Here is a 24,359-nt window from a genome sequence, read left to right as displayed (position 1 = left end):
TTGTGCTGGGACTGATGACTTCCCCCAGTGACCTTCCACAGGGACTCAAATTGACCTTTCCCTCTTTCTTCAGTAACCTTTCCCAGAGACCTTTCCTACTTCTCACAGTGACCTCAACCAAGTACTCCTCTTGTCCTCTCCTACTTCTTCCAGTGACCTCATCCAAGCGGTCCCGATGACCTATCCTACATCTCCTAATAACCTCACTTGATAAGCAGTACAGGTAGGTCTGCAGACATTATTCTTCACTAAAACTTCGCCTACATGAACCCTTCAAGATAGATAGTTATAGTACTTCTCACCCTCTGAGAGAGGGGAAAAACTTGAGTCTTCGGTGTTTGTGTCAACAGTTTTATTGTACTGTTACATAGATTTGTTATAATCGTTGGCATTCATCAGCGCCTATGACAAGACCCTTTCACGTGATGTTGAAATCATGAATGATCATCATTGGTGAGACATGTAGTAACACATTTGTAAATCACATCTAACACCACAGTCGGACCAAAGAAAGAGTTACATACATATACTAAAGGCTTTTTCCCCTTACACGGGGGGTAGCTAAAAAGAAAAAGGCATAGAAACCATTCCCACCCTTTCCATCCCCTACATATTCCACTACACTCCACCCTCCACCCTCCCTCTCATCTTGGCACCTCCTGGATGACGGGTCATCCCTGCATCCTGTCCACTGCCCTGGGTCAGAAGTAGTGTCTCAAGACGGAAAGAAAGAGTTGAGTAAGCGAAACTATATATGTCACATAAGGGTTGAGGTAATGACGTTTCTTCTTTTTCAAGTTCCTTTCCTTTTGTAAGAGGTTGCTATTAAAGACAGCACCCTCTTTCCACTTTGTACTACTGAAGAGGATTGAAGTGAGCAATCGAAATATTTAGTTTCGCTTACTTAACTCTTTCTTTCGTCCGACTGTGGTGTTAGTTGTGATGAATGATCATGTTCAAACCTTGAACAATGAGACTAAAAAGGTATTCTTGACACTGAAGATATTGAATATCAAAATAGCCAAAGCTATTAGCGCAGTTGACTTCAATCAAAATTGTTTACGTGAGAACCTGTGCCCAAGTGTGTGTGTGTATATATATATATATATATATATATATATATATATATATATATATATATATATATCAACAAAAACCCACTGTGTTGGATAAGAAGAAATGAAATAAATAGATTCCATATATTTCGATCACGGACTGTGATCCTCTTCAGTGGTATTCCACTGAAGAGGATCACAGTCCGTGATCGAAATATATGGAATCTATTTATTTCATTTCTTCTTATCCAACACAGTGGGTTTTTGTTGAAATTTACTAATGTGTTACGACATTACTTTGTAGTTATATATATATATATATATATATATATATATATATATATATATATATATATGAGTGGTAGGGTGGTGAGTTTAAACGCCAAGAATCCGTTGAAGTTTTATTTCTGACGTTTCGTCCAACTAGGACTTCTTCAGAGTGTACACAAATAGAACAATGACAACTTATATACCCGCACAGCTCACCCCGTTCCCCCTCGGTCAATGCTGCTGCCATCTCTCTTTCGTCTTGCCTCATGGATGATTAGTCCGCTTGCTATCCTCGCCAGCTTGACGAAACCGTCCCGATGGTTGCTGCATGGGAGTGAGGTAATGTATGCTGCCTCAATTGTCCTCCTTTCCTTTCTATTGAGTCCAGTATGGAGCACCTCTGTTTTTTCCCAATCCGGCAAGTGGCCAAATTTGTCGATGTGTACCACTAAAGAGTTAGACGTCCGGTGGGCTTTGATGTCATTTTTGTGCTCAGTTGTCCGCTTGTGAATTCCTCTGCTAGTTTCGCCATAGTAACTAGCGGGGCAGGTTTTACAAGGAATTCTATAAATTAAACTGTTGTCTTCGTTTTCTATTTTGTTTCTAATTTTATTTCTCACAACGTCGCCAATTTTTACCCCCGTGCTGAATGCCAGTTTCAGGCCTGCCTTGGTGAGATTTTGTTCCATGACGTTTGAGCACTTGGAGTTGGGAACGGACAGATACCCACGGTTCTCATCATTAGCCTCTTTTCCTTTGACACCCCTATTTCTTATTTGTAACGCCTTTTCCTTATTTCTATATAAAAAGCCTGCTGGGTAATATAATTTTTTGAAAATATTAAAAATGCAATTAATTTCCTCCTGGAGAAATTCCTCACTACATATCCTAAATGCTCTCAGGAAAAAGCCTATAACGATTCCACTTTTTATTTTGTTGTGGTGTGCGGAGAAGAAATGCACGATGTCGTTTTTGTTTGTGCATTTTCTGTGGACTGAAAATGCTGTCTTGTTACCACGTCTCCATACTACTGTGTCTAGAAAGGCCAGATGGTTATCTTTCTCACGTTCCATTGTGAAATGGATGTCACGTACTATCTTGTTTAACTCTTGTAACTTAACATCCAAATCAGTATCTGCGGGTGCGACGACGAGTACATCATCCACATACCGCATCCAGGTGGAGTCTTGGCCCATTATTCCTATGAAATTGTCTTTCTCTAGTACCTCCATGTACAGAGAGGCTAACACGGCACTGAGAGGACTTCCCATAGCAAGCCCACGACACTGAATATATTCTTCGTTGTTGAAGATTAGAGGACCAAATTTTATACAAAGGGAAATTAGTTTTAAATAATCCTTCTTACCTACAGGCAAATCCTCGTCTTTTACGTCCTTGACTACCTCCTCAGCAGCTTTTAATGCCCCGTCAATAGAAACATTCGTAAAAAGGCTGGTTATATCATACGAAACCATGGTCTTATCTGATAGATCTACGTCCTTCAACCTGTCGATCAGGTCACTTGAGTTTTTAAGGTGGGCTTTGCTCAATGATCCTAATCTGGCAGACAAGGGTTTGGCCAAGTATCGGGCCAATTTGTGTGGGGCACTGCGGATCCCGGATATGATAGGCCTCATGGGAATGTTGGGTTTGTGCGTTTTTGGTAGTCCACGCATACTGGGTGGTCTAGGAGTTTCTTCCAGTAACCCCACTAATTTCTTGCCTCTGTTTGATTTCATGAGGGGGTAAAAATTGGCGACGTTGTGAGAAATAAAATTAGAAACAAAATAGAAAACGAAGACAACAGTTTAATTTATAGAATTCCTTGTAAAACCTGCCCCGCTAGTTACTATGGCGAAACTAGCAGAGGAATTCACAAGCGGACAACTGAGCACAAAAATGACATCAAAGCCCACCGGACGTCTAACTCTTTAGTGGTACACATCGACAAATTTGGCCACTTGCCGGATTGGGAAAAAACAGAGGTGCTCCATACTGGACTCGATAGAAAGGAAAGGAGGACAATTGAGGCAGCATACATTACCTCACTCCCATGCAGCAACCATCGGGACGGTTTCGTCAAGCTGGCGAGGATAGCAAGCGGACTAATCATCCATGAGGCAAGACGAAAGAGAGATGGCAGCAGCATTGACCGAGGGGGAACGGGGTGAGCTGTGCGGGTATATAAGTTGTCATTGTTCTATTTGTGTACACTCTGAAGAAGTCCTAGTTGGACGAAACGTCAGAAATAAAACTTCAACGGATTCTTGGCGTTTAAACTCACCACCCTACCACTCATTCTGTCTTCACACCTCAATATATATATATATATATATATATATATATGTATATATATATATTCATGTATGTATATATTTATACAAAACAAATCGCTAAGGACACGTGACAACAAGACTTACAGAAACCACTTGGAAAATAAAAGAAATGAATACCAAAAGTTTTCGTCTATTCAAGATGATGTCTTGAATAGACGAAAACTGTTCGGTATTCATTTATTCTATTTTCCAGTTGGTTTCTGCAAATATATACACACACATGTATACACATATATACATATATATATATATATATATATATATATATATATATATTTTTTTTTTTTTTTTTCCGTTGGGCAAGCGTATTAAGACGAGGAAACCTTCCTTCGGCAGTCAAAGTGTCAACCCTTTGTGAAGTAAGGTGTTTTCTCTTAAATGAATAAATTGTCTTGGAAGGAGCAAAATAAGAAAGAAAACGGTTATCACGAATAGGTATTCGATATGTGTTTCCATCATTCAGAGAAGTCCTTTATTTATTTGTTTATCTATTCATTCATCTATTTATCTATTTATATCTATTTATCTTAATATATGGGTGCTTATTGAAAGGGTTTTGAGCGGGTGCTTGAAAAGACTCCCGTCATGTTAAGCCTGAGACTATAGGAGTGGCACCATCACGGAAGGCGCTACACCAAAGCTTTCTCATAAAACACTGTCTCTTGTTGCTTGTCCACTGATATCATAAACAGGGATATGTTCATCTTGGACAAGAAGAAGAAGAAGAAGAAGAAGATTCAGCGAAGACATATCCGAGCTGACTTCGCCGTGATCTCTCTCTGAACTCATTATTTCCGTGTTAAAGGCTCGAATCATAAGCAACAAATGATGACTCTCTCCCTCTCTCTTTCTCTCTTTTTCTCTCTCTCTCTCTCTCTCTCTGCATCTGCATAATTAGTTTTTTTTAAGAGAACATAACTTTTTAAATGTAGATACAAGCTTATATTAAGGTGTGTATTCGTATGCGCAATATGAACTGCAGTCAGTATAGGTGTTTACTTTAATGTGTGATGTCACTTTCATTCATGACAAGGAATTGGGACATTCAAAAGCAAAGACTCTCTTGGGGAAGGATGACGAAGCTGAAGGAATTCGAAGTGCAGGAGCTATTGGGCAAAGGAGGCATCGGCTCTGTCTACCGAGCCAAGCGGATCATCGATGGCCAGGAGCAAGATCTAAGGATATAAGGTCTAACCACTTCCGACCGAATTTCGAGGGAGTTGGCGCAGCGGGCCCGTGAACGTCACCTGGCTGCTCAAAGTGGGGTTCCCGGGTCCTATAGCTATCAGTTGAAGCTGGTGTGTCGTTCGGGAATGTCGTTGCCTTCGCTCGCACCGCTCCACGCAATTAGTTATATTCTGACAAATATTATATAAATATATAAAAAATATTATAGTTCCTGTCTATATATATGAATATATGATATATATGATATATAATATATATATATATATATATATATATATATATATATATATATAATATATAAAATATTATAGTTCCTGTCTTCCTTGGCGTTTCACAGTTTTCTTCAGTGTTTCACAAAGAGAAAACGGACCCAGCCTAATGACGTCAGAAGCTGCGCACAATAATTCAAACGGTCTGACCTGTATATTTAGACCTTGGCTAGGAGGTCGCACTGAAGAAAGTGCCCTTGGCGCGGATGAAATCATATAGATGTCGCAACGGGAAGAGAATCCCGAAGGAAGCTGCGCTTCTGAAGAAGGTGCAGAAGGTGCCCGGCGTCATCAAGCTGTATGATTATTTTATCGCCAATGATAATTTCTATATGGTAATGGAACTTATTCCGTCGTCCATGTCGTACGATTATATAGAAAACGACAACGACCTATCGAAAGTAGAAGTCCGAAGACTGTTCAAAAAGATTGTCACAACTATAAAAGGATGTTTTGAAGCTGGGGTCTCCCATAAAGATATCAAGCCAGAAAATATACTGCTCTTCAGGGACAAGAGTTCAGGCCAGCTTGATATCAAAGTAATCGACTTTGGTTGCGGAGAGCGCATTACGAGTTACAAAGGAACGGACACAGGCGGAACTCGAATTTACTAGCCTCCAGAATACATCAAAGGCGGCGAGTTCCTGCACATGCCCGCAACAGTCTGGAGCCTGGGCACTCTTCTTTACTACATGGTGTGCCGCCGTGATCCTTTCTACACAGACGCCTCCATATGTAGGGCCAGTCCGTCATTCCCGAAGAACGTTCCGAACCTTTGCCGTGACCTAATAATGCGATGCTTCGCAAAAGACCCTTGGGGCCGCCCCTCACTCCACGGAATACTGTCCCATCCGTGGTTGGAGAATGAATCATCTTGCCTCTCCTTCGAAAAGGACGGAAAGACGGATTTCACTACCGAAGTGGAGCTCGAAACCACCAACGTCGCCCGGAGAAATCCTAAAAGGAAAAAACGCCCGACGAAGCCACAAAACGTCTCTTTAACGACAAAGAAGAAAGGAAGGAAAAGAGACCATACTGAAGAGGATGACACGCTTCGTGGGAGAAAGAGGCGATAAAAATGATAATGCGCCCACTACAGTAATGGGACCACGGCTTGAGAGTCTTTGGACTTATTGATTTGTGCCACAACGGCCATTAGAAAAAATGCATGTTGTTAAGAAAAAGAAGATCCCTAAGGAAGAGGTTAAGTCGGTGCCAAGTAATTGGAAAAAAAGTCTAAATCTGTTATGAGAAAAGCAGAGAAAGGGGAAAGCTGCAATATGTGACAAGATACAAGAACTTTCCAAAGGTAAAAAGTGCCAAGTTCAGAAATGGCGAACACATCATGCCCTTTAGAATTCTGTGGAAACTGACAACTGTCTGGTTCAGCCCAACCAAAACAAGACATCGTAAGAAAATGGGATTTCCAAGAAGTTTTAAATAAAGGGCATTGGTCCCTCAAGCGGCAGAGGGTTTCCCTCAGCTGAATAAAAACCTTTGGCGATGCTTTCAATATACAAAAACTCGACCGTCTTTGTTCATAAAGGATGGCCGTCGTTCAAAGGCTCATTGCGATGGTGTTAATTCTTAAGCCTTGTTGAGATGGGGCTAGTTTAGTGGCCGCAAGGACTAGCAACTTGAAAACTACTCTACATGCACAGTGTGAACAGAAAGTTAGTTAACTTCCCTCCAATTTATTCTAGTGACAGCACTTACTTGACAGGGACGTCACCTTGCAGCTAGGACTAGCGGCTACTAAACTAATCCCGTGTCAACAAGACTTTAAGCAATGTAGTTCAGTTCGAAGCTTTAAGATTCGTTTGAATAAACACCTAAACCAGATGCTGTAATGCCTGCCATTTATTTTATGTTATTTGTTTATTTGTTTTTAGTATTTGTCTGTTTATTATCATTTTCTTGATTTTCATTTATTATTAGTTATCTGTCAATCTATTGTTATTTACTATTTACCTGTTTGTTTATTATCTATCTATGCATTTACTCATCTTATTTAATATTTATGTTATTATAACTTTTATGCATTAATCTATTTATTTATTTATCATTATTATATTATTTTTCGCATCCGACATAGTTATAGACCAAAAGGTCTCCTGTCGGCATGCTCCTCCTTTGTAATCCTTTGTAATTCAGCTAAATGGAATCATCAGGTGACAGTCGTTAAGTCTACATCAGTCTCTGCCTCGTGCCTTTCACACCCTCCGCTCAGCGCTCCCTACGAGAAAGTAATACAACATGGCACATACCACAAACAGCAACAGCTCCAAGAAACTTGAAGATATGGTGGAGAGTCTCGTGAAAGCAAGAGAAGAGGACAGACAGTTCCTTTTGCAAGCAAGGAAAGAAGACCAGCAGTTTCTAAGCGAGCTAAAAGCGATAGTCATACAATAAAGGCTAGAGATACAAGATCTCAAATCGACTGTAGTTAATCTCCAAGCTAGAGTGAAAGACCTAGAGTAGTACACGAGGAGAGAAGAAAGCCGTGAAAGGTGATTCCGACTATAGTGTGGATAACAATGGACGGAACATTGTAGAAAATCAAGTGATCCATTCTCTAAGTAACAAGGAAATACAGATCAGAAACACAGAGATATCAGCTTGCCATACACTGGGAAAAAGAAAACAGGACGGTACCCAAAATGTAATCGTGAGATTCGTATCAAGAAAGTCGAAGGTGAACGTGCTGAAAAACGCCAAGAAACTGAAGGGGACGGGCATCTACGTGAATGAGCACCTGACGAAACGAACCGGAGAGATTGCCAAAACAGCACGCGACATGAGGAAACAAGGGAAGATCATCTCGACATGGACAAGAGACTGCAAGGTGTATATCAAGTGCAGGGATGAAAAAGTACATCAGGTAAGTAGTCTTGAACAATTAGTTGAATTTCAATACTTCACATTCCCTAGTCTCCTATCACAAACATAACCGTGAACACTACAACTAACACAAAAACAAACATAACAAAAAACTGTTCTTCATGCCATACCCTTGTCCCTACCAATCACCTCAAATGTACATTATGCAAATATTTACATCATTTCATGTGTGTAAATATAACCGTAAATACTGCCAAAAAAATTCAGAAACTGGTTCTGCACAGACTGCTCAAAAACATTTCCCTATCATGCCATCTCAAACACAGAAATTGATTTTTTGTTTTCCGCGCCGTCCTCCCCCCACTCACGTCTCACAGTGTGATCTACATGGGGGATTTCAACGCCCTGCACTCTGCCCTAGGAGGTTCTGTTAATCAAGATGAATCGCCTCACGGCAGCCAGAGCAGGATACACAAAATATATCCACATTTATTGTAGATTTGTTCATCAAGAACTTAGGGGTGGAGGGTACCAAAACTGAATAAAAGTCCCTGGCGTCAGACTTTTTTTGTAAGTAAATTCATCTACTGTGGTTCAGCAATGCAGCATTGTAGCCTATGAATGATTCACCATGGTCTTGCCCAGTGTCAACGGAAAATTGTGCTACAACGCCCCCAGAGCTCAATGCCCTCCAGCACCAGCAACAAACCAGGGACTAAAATTGACCTTTCCCTCTTTCCTCAGTAACCTTTCCCAGGGACTCCCATTGACCTTTCCTACTTCTCACAGTGACCTCAACCAAGAACTCCCCTTGCCCTCTCCTACTTCTCCCAGTGACATCATCCAAGGAGTCCCGATGACCTATCCAAATCTCCTTGATAAGCAATACAAGTCTTTCTGCAGAAATTATTCTTCACTAGAACTTCGCCTACAGCAACCCTTCAAGATATATAGTTATAGTTCTTCTCACCCTCTGAGAGAGGGAAAAAAACTTGAGTTATCGGTGTTTGTGTCAACAGTTTTATTGTACTGTTGCATAGATTGATTATAATCGTTGGCATTCATCAGCGCCTATGACATAACCCTTTCACGTGATACTGAAATCATGAATGATCATCACAGGTGAGAAATGTAGTAACACATTTGTAAATCACAACTAACACCACAGTCAGACCAAAGAAAGAGTTACATACATATACCAAAGGCTTCTCCCCCTTACAACGGGGGGTAGCCAAAAAGAAAAAGGCATCGAAAGCATTCCCACCCATTCCATCCCCTTCATATTCCACTCTCCTCCACCCTCCCTCTCATCTTGGCACCTCCTGGATAACGGGTCATCCCTGCATCCTGTCCACAGCCCTGGGCCAGAAGTAGTGTCGCAATAAAGAAATAAAGAGTTGAGTAAGCGAAACTATATATGTCATATAAGGGTTGTGGTAATGACGTTTGTTCTTTTTCAAGTTCTTTTCCTTTCGTAAGAGGTTGCTATTTAACACAGCACCCTCCTTCCACTTTGTACTACTGAAGAGGATTGAAGTGAGCAATCGAAATATTTAGTTTCGCTTAATTAACTCTTTCTTTCGTCCGACTGTGGTGTTAGTTGTGATGAATGATCATGTTCAAACCTTGAACAATGAGACTAAAAAGTTATTCTTGACACTGAAGATATTGAATATCAAAATAGCCAAAGCTATTAGCGCAGATGACTTCAATCAAAATTGTTTACGTGAGAACCTGTGCCCAAGAAGTGTGTGTATGTGTATATATGTATATATAAGTGTGTATATGTATGTGTATATATATATACATATATATATATATATATATATATATATATATATATATATATGTACAAAACAAATCACTAAGGACACGTGACAACAATACTTGCAGAAACCACTTGGAAAATAAAAGAAATTAATACCAAACGTTTTCGTCTATTCAAGATGATGTCTTCAATAGACGAAAACGTTCGGTATTCTTTTATTTTATTTTCCAATTAGTTTCTGGAAATATATATATATATGTATATATATATATGTATATATGTATGTATATATACATAAATATACATGTATATATGCATATATGTATGCATATATGTATGTGTATATACATATGTATATATACATATATACATATGAATATATGCATATATATATATATATGTATATATATATATATATATATCTATATATATATATGTGTCTGTGTGTGTGTGTGTGTGTGTGTGTGTGTGTGTGTGTGTGTGTGTGGGTGTGTGTTTTGCCCCCGTTTGGCACGCTTATTCAGACGAAGAAACCTTCCGGCAGTCAAAGTGTCAATCCTTTGTGAAGTAAGGTGTTTCCTCTTAAATGAATAAATTGTCTTGGAAGGAGCAAAATGAGAAAGAAAACGGTAATCACGAATAGGTATTCGATATCTGTTTACAACATTCAGAGAAGTTGTTTATTTATTTGTTTAACTATTCATTCATTATTCATCTATTCATATTTATTTATCTTGATATATGGGTGCTTATTAAAAGGACTTTGAGCGGGTGCTTGAAAAGACTCCCGTCATGTTAAGCCTGAGACTATAGGAGTGGCACCATCATGGAAGGCGCTACACCAAAGGTTTCTCATAAAACACTGTCTCTTGTTGCTTGTCCACTGATATCATAAACGGGGATATGTTTATCTTGGACAAGAAGAACAAGAACAAGAACAAGATACAGCGAAGACATATCCGAGCTGACTTCGCCGTGATCTCTCTGAACTCATTATTTCCGTGTTAAAGACTCGAACCATAGGCAACAAATGATGACTCTCTCCCTCTCTCTCTCTCTCTCTCTCTCTCTCTCTCTCTCTCTCTCTCTCTCTCTCTCTCTTTGCATCTGCATAATTGGGAATTTTTTAAAGAGAAAATAAGGTTTTACATGTAGATACAAGCTTATATTAAGGTGTGTATTTGTATGCGCAATATGAACTACAGTCAGTACAGGTGTTTACTTTAATGAGAACAAGAACAAGATACAGCGAAGACATATCCGAGCACTATGAACCTGGAGCTGACTTCGCCGTGATCTCTCTCTGAACTCATTATTTCCGTGTTAAAGAGTCGAATCATAACCAGCGAATGATGACTCTCTCTTTCTCTCTATCTCTCTCTCTCTCTCTCTCTCTCTCTCTCTCTCTCTCTCTCTCTCTCTCTCTCTCTCTCTTTGCATCTGCATAATTGGGAAATTTTAAAGATAACATAAGTTTTTACATGTAGATACAAGCTTATATTAAGGTGTGTATTCGTATGCGCAATACGAACTAGTCAGTACAGGTGTTTACTTTAAGGTGTGATGTGACTTTCATTCATGACAAGGAATTGGGACATTCTCAAACAAAGACTCTCTTGGGAAAGGATGACGAAGCTGAACGAGTTCGAAGTGCAGGAGCTATTGGGCAAAGGAGGCATCGGCTCTGTCTACCGAGCCAAGCGGATCATCGATGGCCAGGAGGTCGCCCTGAAGAAAGTGCCCTTGGCGCGGATGAAATCATATAGACGTCGCAACGGGAAGAAAATCCCGAAGGAAGCTGCGCTTCTGAAGAAGGTGCAGAAGGTGCCCGGCGTCATCAAGCTGTATGATTATTTTATCGCCAATGATAATTTCTATATGGTAATGGAACTTATTCCGTCGTCCATGTCGTTGTACGATTATATAGAAAACGACAACGACCTATCGAATGTAGAAGTCCGAAGACTCTTCAAAAAACATTGTTACAACTATAAAAGGATGTTTTGAAGCCGCGGTCTCCCATAAAGATATCAAGCCAGAAAATATACTGCTCTTCAGGGACAAGAGTTCAGGCCAGCTTGATATCAAGGTAATCGACTTTGGTTGCGGAGAGCGCATTACGAGTTACAAAGGAACGGACACAGGCGGAACTCGAATTTACTAGCCTCCAGAATACATCAAAGGAGGCGAGTTCCTGCACATGCCCGCAACAGTCTGGAGCCTGGGCACTCTTCTTTACTACATGGTGTGCCGCCGTGATCCTTTCTACACAGACGCCTCCATATGTAGGGCCAGTCCGTCATTCCCGAAGAACGTTCCGAACGTCTGCCGGGACCTAATAATGCGATGCTTCGCAAAAGACCCTTGGGGCCGCCCATCACTCGACGGAATACTGTCCCATCAGTGGTTGGAGAATGAATCATCTTGCCTCTCCTTCGAAAAGGACGGAAAGACGGATTTCACTACCGAAGTGGAGCTCGAAACCGCTAACGTCGCCCGGAGAAATCCTAAAAGGAAAAAACGCCCGACGAAACCAGAAAACGTCTCTTTAACGACAAAGAAGAAAGGAAGGAAAAGAGACCATTCTGAAGAGGATACCGCGCCTCGTGGAAGAAAGAGGCGATAAAAATGATAATGCGCCCACTACAGTAATGGGACGACGGCTTGAGAGTCTTTGGACTTATTGATTTGTGCCACAACGGACATTGGAAAAAAAGCATGTTGTTAAGAAAAAGAAGATCCCTAAGGAATAAGTTAAGTCGGTGCCAAGTCATTGGGAAAAAGTCTAAATCTGTTAAGAGAAAAGCAGAGAAAAGGGAAAGCGGCAATATGTGACAAGATACAAGAACTTTCCAAAGATAAAAAGTGCCAAGTTCAGAAATGGAGAACACATCATGCCCTTTAGAATTCTGTGGAAACTGATAAATGTCTGGTTCAGCCGAATCAAAGCAAGACATCGTGAGAAAATGGGCATTGGTCCCTGAAGCGGCAAAGGGTTTCCCTCAGCTGAATAAATATCTTTGGCGATGCTTTGAATATACAAAAACCCGACCGCCTTTGTTCATAAAGGATCGCCGTCGTTTAAAAGCTCATTAAGAGGATGTTAACCCTTAAGTCTTGTTGAGATGGGGCTAGTTTAGTGGCCAAAAGGGCTACCGACTTGAAAACTACTCCTCTACTTGCACAGTGTAAACGGAAAGTTAGTTAACTTGCCTCCAAATTATCCTAGTGACAGCACTTACTTGACGGGGACGTCAACTTGCAGCTGGGACTAGCGGCTACTAAATTAATCCCGTCTCAACGAAATTTCTAAGCAATGTAGTTCAGTTCGAAGCTTTAAGATTCGTTTGAATAAACACCTAAGCAAGATGCTGTAATGCCTGCCATTTGTTTTATATTATTTGTTTATTTGTTTGTTATTACTTGTCTGTTTGTTTATTATTATTTGGTTGGCTTTCATTTATTATCATTCATCTGTCAATTTATCATTATTTGCTATTTACCTGTTTGTTTATTATCTACCTATGCATTTATTAATTTTATTTAATATTTATGTTATTATAACTTTTATTCATTTATTTATACATTTATCATTATTATATTTTTTTCGCATCCGACCTAGTTATGGACCAAACGGTCTCCTGTCGGCATGCTCCTCCTTTGTAATCCTTTGTAATTCAGCTAAATGGAATCATCAGGTGACAGTCGTTAAGTCTACATCATATGGCAAAATAATGGGTACACAGGGTAGTGTTGATGTAAGGAGCGTAACAGAAAAGCTGCCACCTTCCATGGACCGAACACGAGACTCCCAATTGCCGGTGGGTGAGCTTACCGATTAATTACACTACGGTCGCCTCCAGTGATTAATCGCAAATATCACTCATAACGTTCCCTCTACCTCACTTTTCACTAAACATCCCAACCCCCACTCTCGCCGCCCGTGTCAAGTCTGGGTGTGTTGTAATGATAACAACAATAATGGCTATATTGATAGCAGTAGCAATAAAAATAACGACAACATTCCTCGTCTTAATGGCTACCCCTTCTCCTTCAGGGCAAGGTAAAACGAATACTATAAGGTACGTTAGCGGGGGGTGAGGGAGAGCCAGAAAACCTTTCCACTGCGCAGGTAGCTGATGACGTCAACGGAAATATCGAGACCAGGGTTCCGCGGGTCGAGAGCTGTCAGTCACTCGCACACCAGTGTATGGAGCGAAGCTCCATCTTCTGATTAAAGGGGTAGCTAAGGCAGACAAATAACATATAAAAATGCCAACAGTTTGTATAGTGCAGAAGTGCAATGCCGTTAGACTGAAAGGTGATAAAAATATACATTTCTTTTCACTACCCAAAGATAAAGAACTTAGAAAGAAATGGATTGAATTATGTGGCACACACAATACTCGGTCATCTGGATATGTATGCAGCCGTCATTTTGAAAGTAACTATTTATTAGCAACATTTCCTGAAATTTTCATTCAATTGCAAATAAACAGACTAAAGAATCCGGTTAAAACATAACTGAGCTTGGTGGAGATAAAGGTCTACATATAAAATCCACCAAATCCAAAATGTAATATAATAAAAACAATATGATGCTTTTACGTGTCATTACTACTGGGTTTATATTCAGCTAGTTGGTGTGTATCAACAGTATAGCATCTTCCTCGTCTACCTGATCAGCATATAAATTGACATGTCATCCCATCTAATAACTCGTCATATTAATATAATCCACCTAATGTGAAAGCATGGAAAACATTTCTATAACTTTTCTGGCGGTCATATCTCAGATACTGATAATTTGAGGATAAGAAAGTGATACTGAGTAATTTCAGTATTATGTGAACATCATAGTGTAATTCTAAAGTTTACCGTACATAGAGATGGCTTTCTTTAAAGTTTATATTTTCTTTCACCTCTCACTCTCTCCCCCTCTAGATTTCCTATGACGTCACGGTGGAGGTGCGCGGAGGGAGGGGGGGTGCTCAACTTACCTTATAGTATTCGTTTTACCTTCCTTCAGGGTTCATGTTCTTCACGAGCGCCACGGACATCTTCACCCCGGGCAAGTGGAGCTTCTTGATTACAGGCGACTCTCTTCCGCACAAACTGTGGGCCAAGGGGGTGTCTAGTCACTCATCGGACGATTCCAGGCACTGCGGCGTCATCAGCAACTTCGGCTTCTTGGATGTCCAGTGCTCGCAGAAGTACCCCGCCATCTGTCAGGCCTAATAGGGCGATGGGTAATTGGGGTAGGTAGGGAGATGGCGATGAGGAAAGGGAGAGGGGAGAGTGAAATGGGCAACACTGAATGGCAGTGGGAAGGTGTAGACATAGAACAAGCAGGGAGCTTGAAAATAGAAAGAGAGAAATATAGAAATAAAAAGAACGCCTCAGGGGGACGCTAAAGGACGCATGAACGCCTTCAAGAGGATTTCTCTAGAACAGTGTCTACTCACGTTCTTATCTTTACTGTGAAAATGTGAAAAATGTGAAGATGATCCACCTTATCAATATGTTCTGAATTGTGGTCAATAACAGATTCAAGGACGAAGGGATGAGAGTGATAAGAGTTATGTGAATAATCCAAATAGGTCATTACCCAAATCGCACTTCAGGTCGCAATTGTAACTCGAGTCGTTGTTGTAACTCCAGTTATTATCGTAACTCCAGTTATTGTCATAACTCGAGTCGTTGCCGTAACTCGAGTCATTGTCGTAACTCGAGTTGTTTATGTAACTCCAGTTATTGTCGTAACTCCAGTTATTGTCGTAACTCGAGTCGTTGTCGTAACTCGAGTCATTGTCGTAACTCGAGTCGTCGTAACTCTAGTCGTTGTCGTAATTCGAGTCGTTCTTGTAACTCGAATCGCTGTATCGCGTCCACAAATTTGGTGGGGCTCGCACGAAATCTCAACCCCCCGTTTGTGAACTAAGCTGCAGACGCAAGGCTTTTCACTCCATATCATTCCAAAAACAACGGTCCCACGGAGGGATTTCCATCAGTTAATAATAGTAATAAAAAAAAAAACAAAAAAAAAACAGACGACGTTCAACATAGTTGGAAGAAATACCTCCTACCTTATATGAAGAAAATATCCAATTCTCAGAGGTTAATCATCGCCTTTCATTTGGATACTGTCGACTTGTGAAAAGAGACCATTGCGTTTGTAACAAATGGTAATATCTATGAATCGGTCGAAATCAGTAAACAGACATCCGTCTTAAAGTAAATATTCCAAACATTAGTAGATACTGGTAATTATCTAACAATTACATCGATCAGAACGGAACGTTTTAGTCTTACGGCACACGAACTGTGCCTGAGCGTATCAATGACACAACGAGTGTGCAGATTGAAAAGAAAAAGAAACTACTAGAATTTTTGGGCGTGAATAAACAACAACGATTGTAAAAGAGCAATTCCAAGAGTTGCTTCCTCTTCCGAAGTATTTGTCATCCCGTTCAGTTACAGAGATGGTAGATTTTACGATAGTGGATATCGTGTTGAACTCATGAGTAAGTAGTCGTGAGTTCGATTCGCGGGACCCACTACGTGGTTCTTGCGTTGGTTCCCGACAGCCCAGACATCGGGCTAAAAAATTAATCCCAGCCGCTTGTCGCAACTGACAGGGCTTGTCTTATAGGGGTTTCTCGTTTTTGATTTGGTGAGATCGTGATGGTCAACTTGAGTTGTACAAAAAACACCACAGAATACCCTCATCAGGTGTAGGAAGAAACACGTGCTCCATCTTGCTTCAATTCATCAAGATGAAATATATTCCAAACAGTAGCGAGACGTTAAGCTTGAAGAAATCTGGATAAATGTCGTCTTACACTAGAGCGGGAGAATGGATAATCTAATCTGTAATTTCCAAACTGGAATCTGCCCATTGAGAGCAGGTTTCATTACACCATGAAAGCGGAGTTCGCAAAAGCCGTCACGAAATACGTAGCCGCCTTACAATCGTAACTCAAATTTACGATCGTAAATCGAACATACATCAGTTACCACCAAAGTCGCACAGATATGAAAAAATAAACAAAGGAAAGAAAATGTAGGGCGTTTGTGATAACTTACAAGAAGAGAAAGACAGACAGACACACAGAGAGAGAGAGAGAGAGAGAGAGAGAGAGAGAGAGAGAGAGAGAGAGAGAGAGAGAGAGAGAGAGAGAGAGAGAGAGAGAGAGAGAGAGAGAGAGAGAGAGAGAGAGAGAGAGAATGAAGCTTATAATAACTATGAGGGAAATAAATAAGAAATCGTTAATCGTAGAATTCCAATTTCCTGATATGTGAAACAAGACACCAATAGTTCATCTGCCAAAGCTTAAGTCTCACGATTTGACTTCCCACTGCTTCCTGCACGAGCTGTATTGTACAAATAATACAACAAAAGATTAATGCAGAAAAGAAACATTGATAATGACAGATAAATATAAAAACCGGAGAGAATCTGGATAAGAGAGGGAATGACAGAGAGAGAAGGGCGGGACGGAGAAAAGTGACAAAGAAAGATATATGTAGGCAGGCACAAGCCAAACAAGAGAGAGAACATAGAACTAGAGTGACAGACCAAGTGTTTGTGTGTGTGCGTGTGTGTGTGTATTTGCCTGCGTGCATGTATATTCACATGAGTATGGGTGAATTTGTATATAAATTAAGATTAAATCCTCCATTGTAACTGACCATATGTCATATGTGAACATTTTATATGTATCATACAAGGTGTTCTAAAGAAAGTACTCACAGAAGCACTCACAAATGTACTCACACAATAAGTACATTTTTGGAACACCCTATATATACATATTTGTACAAACACATACACCACACACTCACACACACACGCACACACACACACACACACACACACACACCCGCACACACACACACACACATATATATATATATATATATATATATATATATATATATATATATATATATATATATATATATATATATATATATAGATATATATATATGGATAAAAGATTGAAAGTGAAAGAAAGTGAAAAATATATACGTACTTAACGTTCGACCCGCAGGGTCTTGATCACAAAGCTAAAAACACAAACGAACACCGGATTTTTATACACGGACGGGTCATCTTACGGGACGCTTCGGAGAGCTTGCTATTTTATTTGCGTATTCTTTTGTTATTAATAGGCTTGTGGCTTTTGCTAAACATATAAAGCCTTCTCTATGGTTAATGTTGTTATTAGTGTTGATATAAGCTGCCTCAATTGTCTTCCTTAGTTTCTTGGATGATCCTTTGTTTAATATGGTTGTGTTGTTCCAGTCTGGGAGGTGACCATGTTTATCCACATGCATTACTATGGAGTTAGATGTCCTATGGGCTTTTACGTCATTTTTATGTTCATTTATCCTTTTATTAAGTCCGCGACCAGATTCACCAAAATATGAAGAGGGACAGCTGTTTTCGTTAGTGGGATTATTGTCGCTACGTGTTATCAAATGTCCTACTTTGCTACCTGACGTTCTGGCTATTTTGATGCCCGCTTTTAGGAGAAAAGTGTCTAGGTATGAATTAACATGAGAGTTTGGTACTGTGATATATCTGGTTTCATTCTTATTTTTATTTTTATCTTAACTTTTGTTAAGTATTACATTGGCTTTCTATTATAACCAACATAAGAGACCTTTTGGATATTTGAGTTTTATGAAAGTCTCAGTAATATGTTGTAATTCATGATCTAGAAATTCTTTACTGCATATACGAAATGCTCTGAGGAAGAAACCTATTATAATACCTGTTTTGGTTCTGTCATCATGTCCTGAGTAGAAGTGAATATAGTCTTCTTTATTGGTGGTTTCCGGTATACTGAAAATTTTCACATTTTTATCTATTCTTTGGATAATTGTGTCTAAGAAAGGTAATTTTCCGTTATTTTCATTTTCTGCAGTAAATTGTATTTTTTCATTTACACTGTTGAATCTACTTAGTTTGTTATTAATGTCTGTATCTTTGGGTACAATTACGAGTATATCATCAACATACCTAAACCATTTACTATTTCTATATATATATAGTGTGTGTGTGTGTGTGTGTGGTGTGTGTGTGTGTGTGTGTATGTATGTATGTATGTATGTATCAAACTAACATGTAGCAAAAATAAATAAGATAAAAATAATTTTTTCCTTAAAGGAGGAGCAATTCCCCATAAACTTTGCTTCGCGCTCTCCCTTTTCAACAAGTAATTTTGCAAAAATTTTGTATATATGTATGTATAGATTGTATTTTATTTTTGGTGAATAAACCTTAACTAACTAATTAACTATATCGCAAAATAATGGGTACACAGGGTAGCGTTGAGGTAAGGAGCGTAACAGAAAGGCTGCCACCTTCCATGGACCGAACACGAGACTCCCAATTGCCGGTGGGTGAGCTTACCGATTAATTACACTGAGGTCGCCTCCAGTGATTAATCGCAAATATCACTCATAACGTTCCCTCTACCTCACTTTCCACCAAACACCCCAACCCCTACTCCCTCGCCAGTGTCAAGTCTGGCTGTGTGTACCTCTATGGGATCCAACTCACTGCACCACCTTACATATCAAGGGTACTTTGAAGAATCCTCCAGTATATTTGTGACGAATATGATTAGTAAACTAGTGATAGAAGCAGAAAACACCGCCTGTGCACAAGGGCTGCAACAAGATCAAATCTAATGTGTTATATTTCCATGGACCGCTCGTACGGAGATAGTTGTCAATTGATACTGATGATGCTATGCACACATCATATCATACCTTTGAGATATCCATAGGCAAAGGGAAGCTGAGACTCTACAATGTTTGCTCTGCTCCAGGTCAAATCAATCTCTCCGTCCTCCCCCCACTCACGTCTCACAGTGTGATCTACATGGGGGATTTCAACGCCCTGCACTCTGCCCTAGGAGGTTCTGTTAATCAAGATAGATCGCCTCACGGCAGCCAGAGCAGGATACACAAAATATATCCACATTTATTGTAGATTTGTTCATCAAGAACTTAGGGGTGGAGGGTACCAAAACTGAATAAAAGTCCCTGGCGTCAGACTTTTTTTGTAAGTAAATTCGTCTACTGTGGTTCAGCAATGCAGCATTGTAGCCTATGAATGATTCACCATGGTCTTGCCCAGTGTCAACGGAAAGTTGTGCTACAACGCCCAAAGAGCTCAATGCCCTCCAGCACCAGCAACAAACCAAGCCAACAGCATCACGGACCAGAAGTCAAACCAGAGCTTCCACCTCTCTCTTTGTTCTGTGACTGATGACTTCTCCCAGTGACCTTCCCCAGGGACTCAAATTGACCTTTCCCTCTTTCCTCAGTAACCTTCCCCAGGGACTCCCATTGACCTTTCCTACTTCTCACAGTGACCTCAACCAAGAACTCCCCTTGCCCTCTCCTACTTCTCCCAGTGACATCATCCAAGGAGTCCCGATGACCTATCCAAATCTCCTTGATAAGCAATACAAGTCTTTCTGCAGAAATTATTCTTCACTAGAACTTCGCCTACAGCAACCCTTCAAGATATATAGTTATAGTTCTTCTCACCCTCTGAGAGAGGGAAAAAACTTGAGTTATCGGTGTTTGTGTCAACAGTTTTATTGTACTGTTGCATAGATTGATTATAATCGTTGGCATTCGTCAGCGCCTATGACATAACCCTTTCACGTGATACTGAAATCATGAATGATCATCACAGGTGAGAAATGTAGTAACACATTTGTAAATCACAACTAACACCACAGTCAGACCAAAGAAAGAGTTACATACATATACCAAAGGCTTCTCCCCCTTACAACGGGGGGTAGCCAAAAAGAAAAAGGCATCGAAAGCATTCCCACCCATTCCATCCCCTTCATATGCCACTCTCCTCCACCCTCCCTCTCATCTTGGCACCTCCTGGATAACGGGTCATCCCTGCATCCTGTCCACAGCCCTGAGCCAGAAGTAGTGTCGCAAGAAAGAAAGAAAGAGTTGAGTAAGCGAAACTATATATGTCATATAAGGGTTGTGGTAATGACGTTTGTTCTTTTTCAAGTTCTTTTCCTTTCGTAAGAGGTTGCTATTTAACACAGCACCCTCCTTCCACTTTGTACTACTGAAGAGGATTGAAGTGAGCAATCGAAATATTTAGTTTCGCTTAATTAACTCTTTCTTTCGTCCGACTGTGGTGTTAGTTGTGATGAATGATCATGTTCAAACCTTGAACAATGAGACTAAAAAGTTATTCTTGACACTGAAGATATTGAATATCAAAATAGCCAAAGCTATTAGCGCAGATGACTTCAATCAAAATTGTTTACGTGAGAACCTGTGCCCAAGAAGTGTGTGTGTGTATATATATATATATATATATATATATATATATATATATATATATATGTATATATATATGTACAAAACAAATCACTTAGGACACGTGGCAACAATACTTGCTTAAAAGTGGCAGTTTGCCAAAAAGATTGACGAGATAAACACCATAGGAGGACGGAGCCTTTATTTGTACGACGTTTCGCTTATTACAGCTTTTTCAAGTACAAGTTGAGATACAAATGCTTGAGATTAAATAAGGGGAAATTTTCTCCCCGTTCCCTCCTTTCCCCTTATTTAATCTCAAGCATTTGTATCTCAACTTGTACTTGAAAAAGCTGTAATAAGCGAAACGTCGTACAAATAAAGGCTCCGTCCTCCTATGGTGTTTATCTTGTCAAACAACAATATTTGCAGAAACCACTTGGAAAATAAAAGAAATTAATACCAAACGTTTTCGTCTATTCAAGATGATGTCTTCAATAGACGAAAACGTTCGGTATTCATTTATTTTATTTTCCAATTGTTTTCTGCAAATATATATATATATATATATATATATATATATACATATGTGTATATACATATATATATATACATATATATACATATGTGTATATACATATATATATATATATACATATATATACATACATATATGTATATATATATATATATATATATATATGTGTGTGTGTGTGTGTGTGTGTGTGTGTGTGTGTGTGTGTGTGTGTGTGTGTGTGTGTGTTTGCCCCCGTTAGGCAAGCTTATTCAGACGAAGAAACCTTCCAGCAGCCAAAGTGTCAACCCTTTGTGAAGTAAGGTGTTTCCTCTTAAATGAATAAATTGTCTTGGAAGGAGCAAAATGAGAAAGAAAACGGTAATCAAGAATAGGTATTCGATATGTGTTTCCATCATTCAGAGAAGTCGTTTATTTATTTGTTTATCTATTCATTCATCTATTTATATATTTATATCTATTTATCTTGATATATGGGTGCTTATTAAAAGGACTTTGAGCGGGTGCTTGAAAAGACTCCCGTCATGTTAAGCCTGAGACTATAGGAGTGGCACCATCATGGAAGGCGCTACACCAAAGGTTTCTCATAAAACACTGTCTCTTGTTGCTTGTCCACTGATATCATAAACGGGGATATGTTTATCTTGGACAAGAAGAACAAGAACAAGATACAGCGAAGACATATCCGAGCTGACTTCGCCGTGATCTCTCTGAACTCATTATTTCCGTGTTAAAGACTCGAACCATAGGCAACAAATGATGACTCTCTCCCTCTCTCTCTCTCTCTCTCTCTCTCTCTCTCTCTCTCTCTCTCTCTCTCTCTCTCTCTCTCTCTCTCTCTCTCTCTCTCTCTCTCTCTCTTTGCATCTGCATAATTGGGATTTTTTTAAGAGAACATAAGTTTTTACATGTAGATACAAGCTTATATCAAGGTGTGTATTCGTATGCGCAATATGAACTACAGTCAGTACAGGTGTTTACTTTAATGAGAACAAGAACAAGATACAGCGAAGACATATCCAAGCACTATGAACCTGGCGCTGACTTCGCCGTGATCTCTCTCTTGACTCATTATTTCCGTGTTAAAGAATCGAACCATAAGCAGCGAATGATGACTCTCCCTCTCTCTATCCCTCTCTCTCTCTCCCTCTCTCTCTCTTTGCATCTGCATAATTGGGATTTTTTTTAAGAGAACATAAGTTTTTACATGTAGATACAAGCTTATATTAAGGTGTGTATTCGTATGCGCAATACGAACTAGTCAGTACAGGTGTTTACTTTAATGTGTGATGTGACTTTCATTCATGACAAGGAATTGGGACATTCTCAAACAAAGACTCTCTTGGGAAAGGATGACGAAGCTGAACGAGTTCGAAGTGCAGGAGCTATTGGGCAAAGGAGGCATCGGCTCTGTCTACCGAGCCAAGCGGATCATCGATGGCCAGGAGGTCGCCCTGAAGAAAGTGCCCTTGGCGCGGATGAAATCATATAGACGTCGCAACGGGAAGAAAATCCCGAAGGAAGCTGCGCTTCTGAAGAAGGTGCAGAAGGTGCCCGGCGTCATCAAGCTGTATGATTATTTTATCGCCAATGATAATTTCTATATGGTAATGGAACTTATTCCGTCGTCCATGTCGTTGTACGATTATATAGAAAACGACAACGACCTATCGAATGTAGAAGTCCGAAGACTCTTCAAAAACATTGTTACAACTATAAAAGGATGTTTTGAAGCCGCGGTCTCCCATAAAGATATCAAGCCAGAAAATATACTGCTCTTCAGGGACAAAAGTTCAGGCCAGCTTGATATCAAGGTAATCGACTTTGGTTGCGGAGAGCGCATTACGAGTTACAAAGGAACGGACACAGGCGGAACTCGAATTTACTAGCCTCCAGAATACATCAAAGGAGGCGAGTTCCTGCACATGCCCGCAACAGTCTGGAGCCTGGGCACTCTTCTTTACTACATGGTGTGCCGCCGTGATCCTTTCTACACAGACGCCTCCATATGTAGGGCCAGTCCGTCATTCCCGAAGAACGTTCCGAACGTCTGCCGGGACCTAATAATGCGATGCTTCGCAAAAGACCCTTGGGGCCGCCCATCACTCGACGGAATACTGTCCCATCAGTGGTTGGAGAATGAATCATCTTGCCTCTCCTTCGAAAAGGACGGAAAGACGGATTTCACTACCGAAGCGGAGCTCGAAACCGCTAACGTCGCCCCGAGAAATCCTAAAAGGAAAAAACGCCCGACGAAGCCCCAAAACGTCTCTAAAACGACAAAGAAGAAAGGAAGGAAAAGAGACCATTCTGAAGAGGATGACATGCCTCGTGGGAGAAAGAGGCGATACAAATGATAATGCGCCCACTACAGTAATGAGACGACGGCTTGAGAGTCTTTGGACTTGTGCCACAACGGCCATTGGAAAAAAAGTATGTTGTTAAGAAAAAGAAGATCCCTAAGGAATAAGTTAAGTCGGTGCCAAGTAATTGGAAAAAGTCTAAATCTCTTACGAGAAAAGCAGAGAAAAGGGAAAGCTGCAATATGTGACAAGATTTAAGAACTTTACAAAGATAAAAAGTGCCAAGTTCAGAAATGGAGAACACATCATGCCCTTTAGAATTCTGTGGAAACTAATAACTGTCTGGTTCAACCGAATCAAAGCAAGACATCGTGAGAAAATGGGATTTCCAAGAAGTTTGATAAAGGGCATTGGTCCCTCAAGCGGCAGAGGGTTTCCCTCAGCTGAATAAAAACGTTTGGCGATTCTTTCAATATAC

At 40.1% G+C, this 24,359-nt stretch overlaps 3 protein-coding genes across 3 annotated transcripts; all 3 read left to right on the top strand.

The window, feature by feature from the left end:
- Positions 1–5,324: 5,324 nt before the first annotated feature.
- On the top strand, positions 5,325–5,732 carry LOC143034807 (serine/threonine-protein kinase pim-1-like). The gene has a single exon (XM_076201153.1). It carries the CDS (start codon positions 5,325–5,327, stop codon positions 5,730–5,732), a length of 408 nt encoding a protein of 135 aa, XP_076057268.1.
- Positions 5,733–11,353: 5,621 nt separating this feature from the next.
- LOC143034806 (serine/threonine-protein kinase pim-3-like) lies at positions 11,354–11,734 on the top strand. Its single transcript, XM_076201152.1, has one exon. It carries the CDS (start codon positions 11,354–11,356, stop codon positions 11,732–11,734), a length of 381 nt encoding a protein of 126 aa, XP_076057267.1.
- An 11,196-nt stretch (positions 11,735–22,930) lies between these two features.
- LOC143034805 (serine/threonine-protein kinase pim-3-like) lies at positions 22,931–23,467 on the top strand. The gene has a single exon (XM_076201151.1). It carries the CDS (start codon positions 22,931–22,933, stop codon positions 23,465–23,467), a length of 537 nt encoding a protein of 178 aa, XP_076057266.1.
- The last annotated feature ends 892 nt before the right edge of the window (positions 23,468–24,359 follow it).

This window comes from Oratosquilla oratoria, chromosome 18, assembly GCF_046742065.1.
Source record: "Oratosquilla oratoria isolate Oo_2021 chromosome 18, ASM4674206v1, whole genome shotgun sequence".
In the NCBI taxonomy this organism is placed as follows: Eukaryota; Metazoa; Arthropoda; class Malacostraca; order Stomatopoda; family Squillidae; genus Oratosquilla; species Oratosquilla oratoria.
Note: the sequence above shows the minus strand (reverse complement) of the source record. Positions and strands in the feature narration are given on the sequence as shown.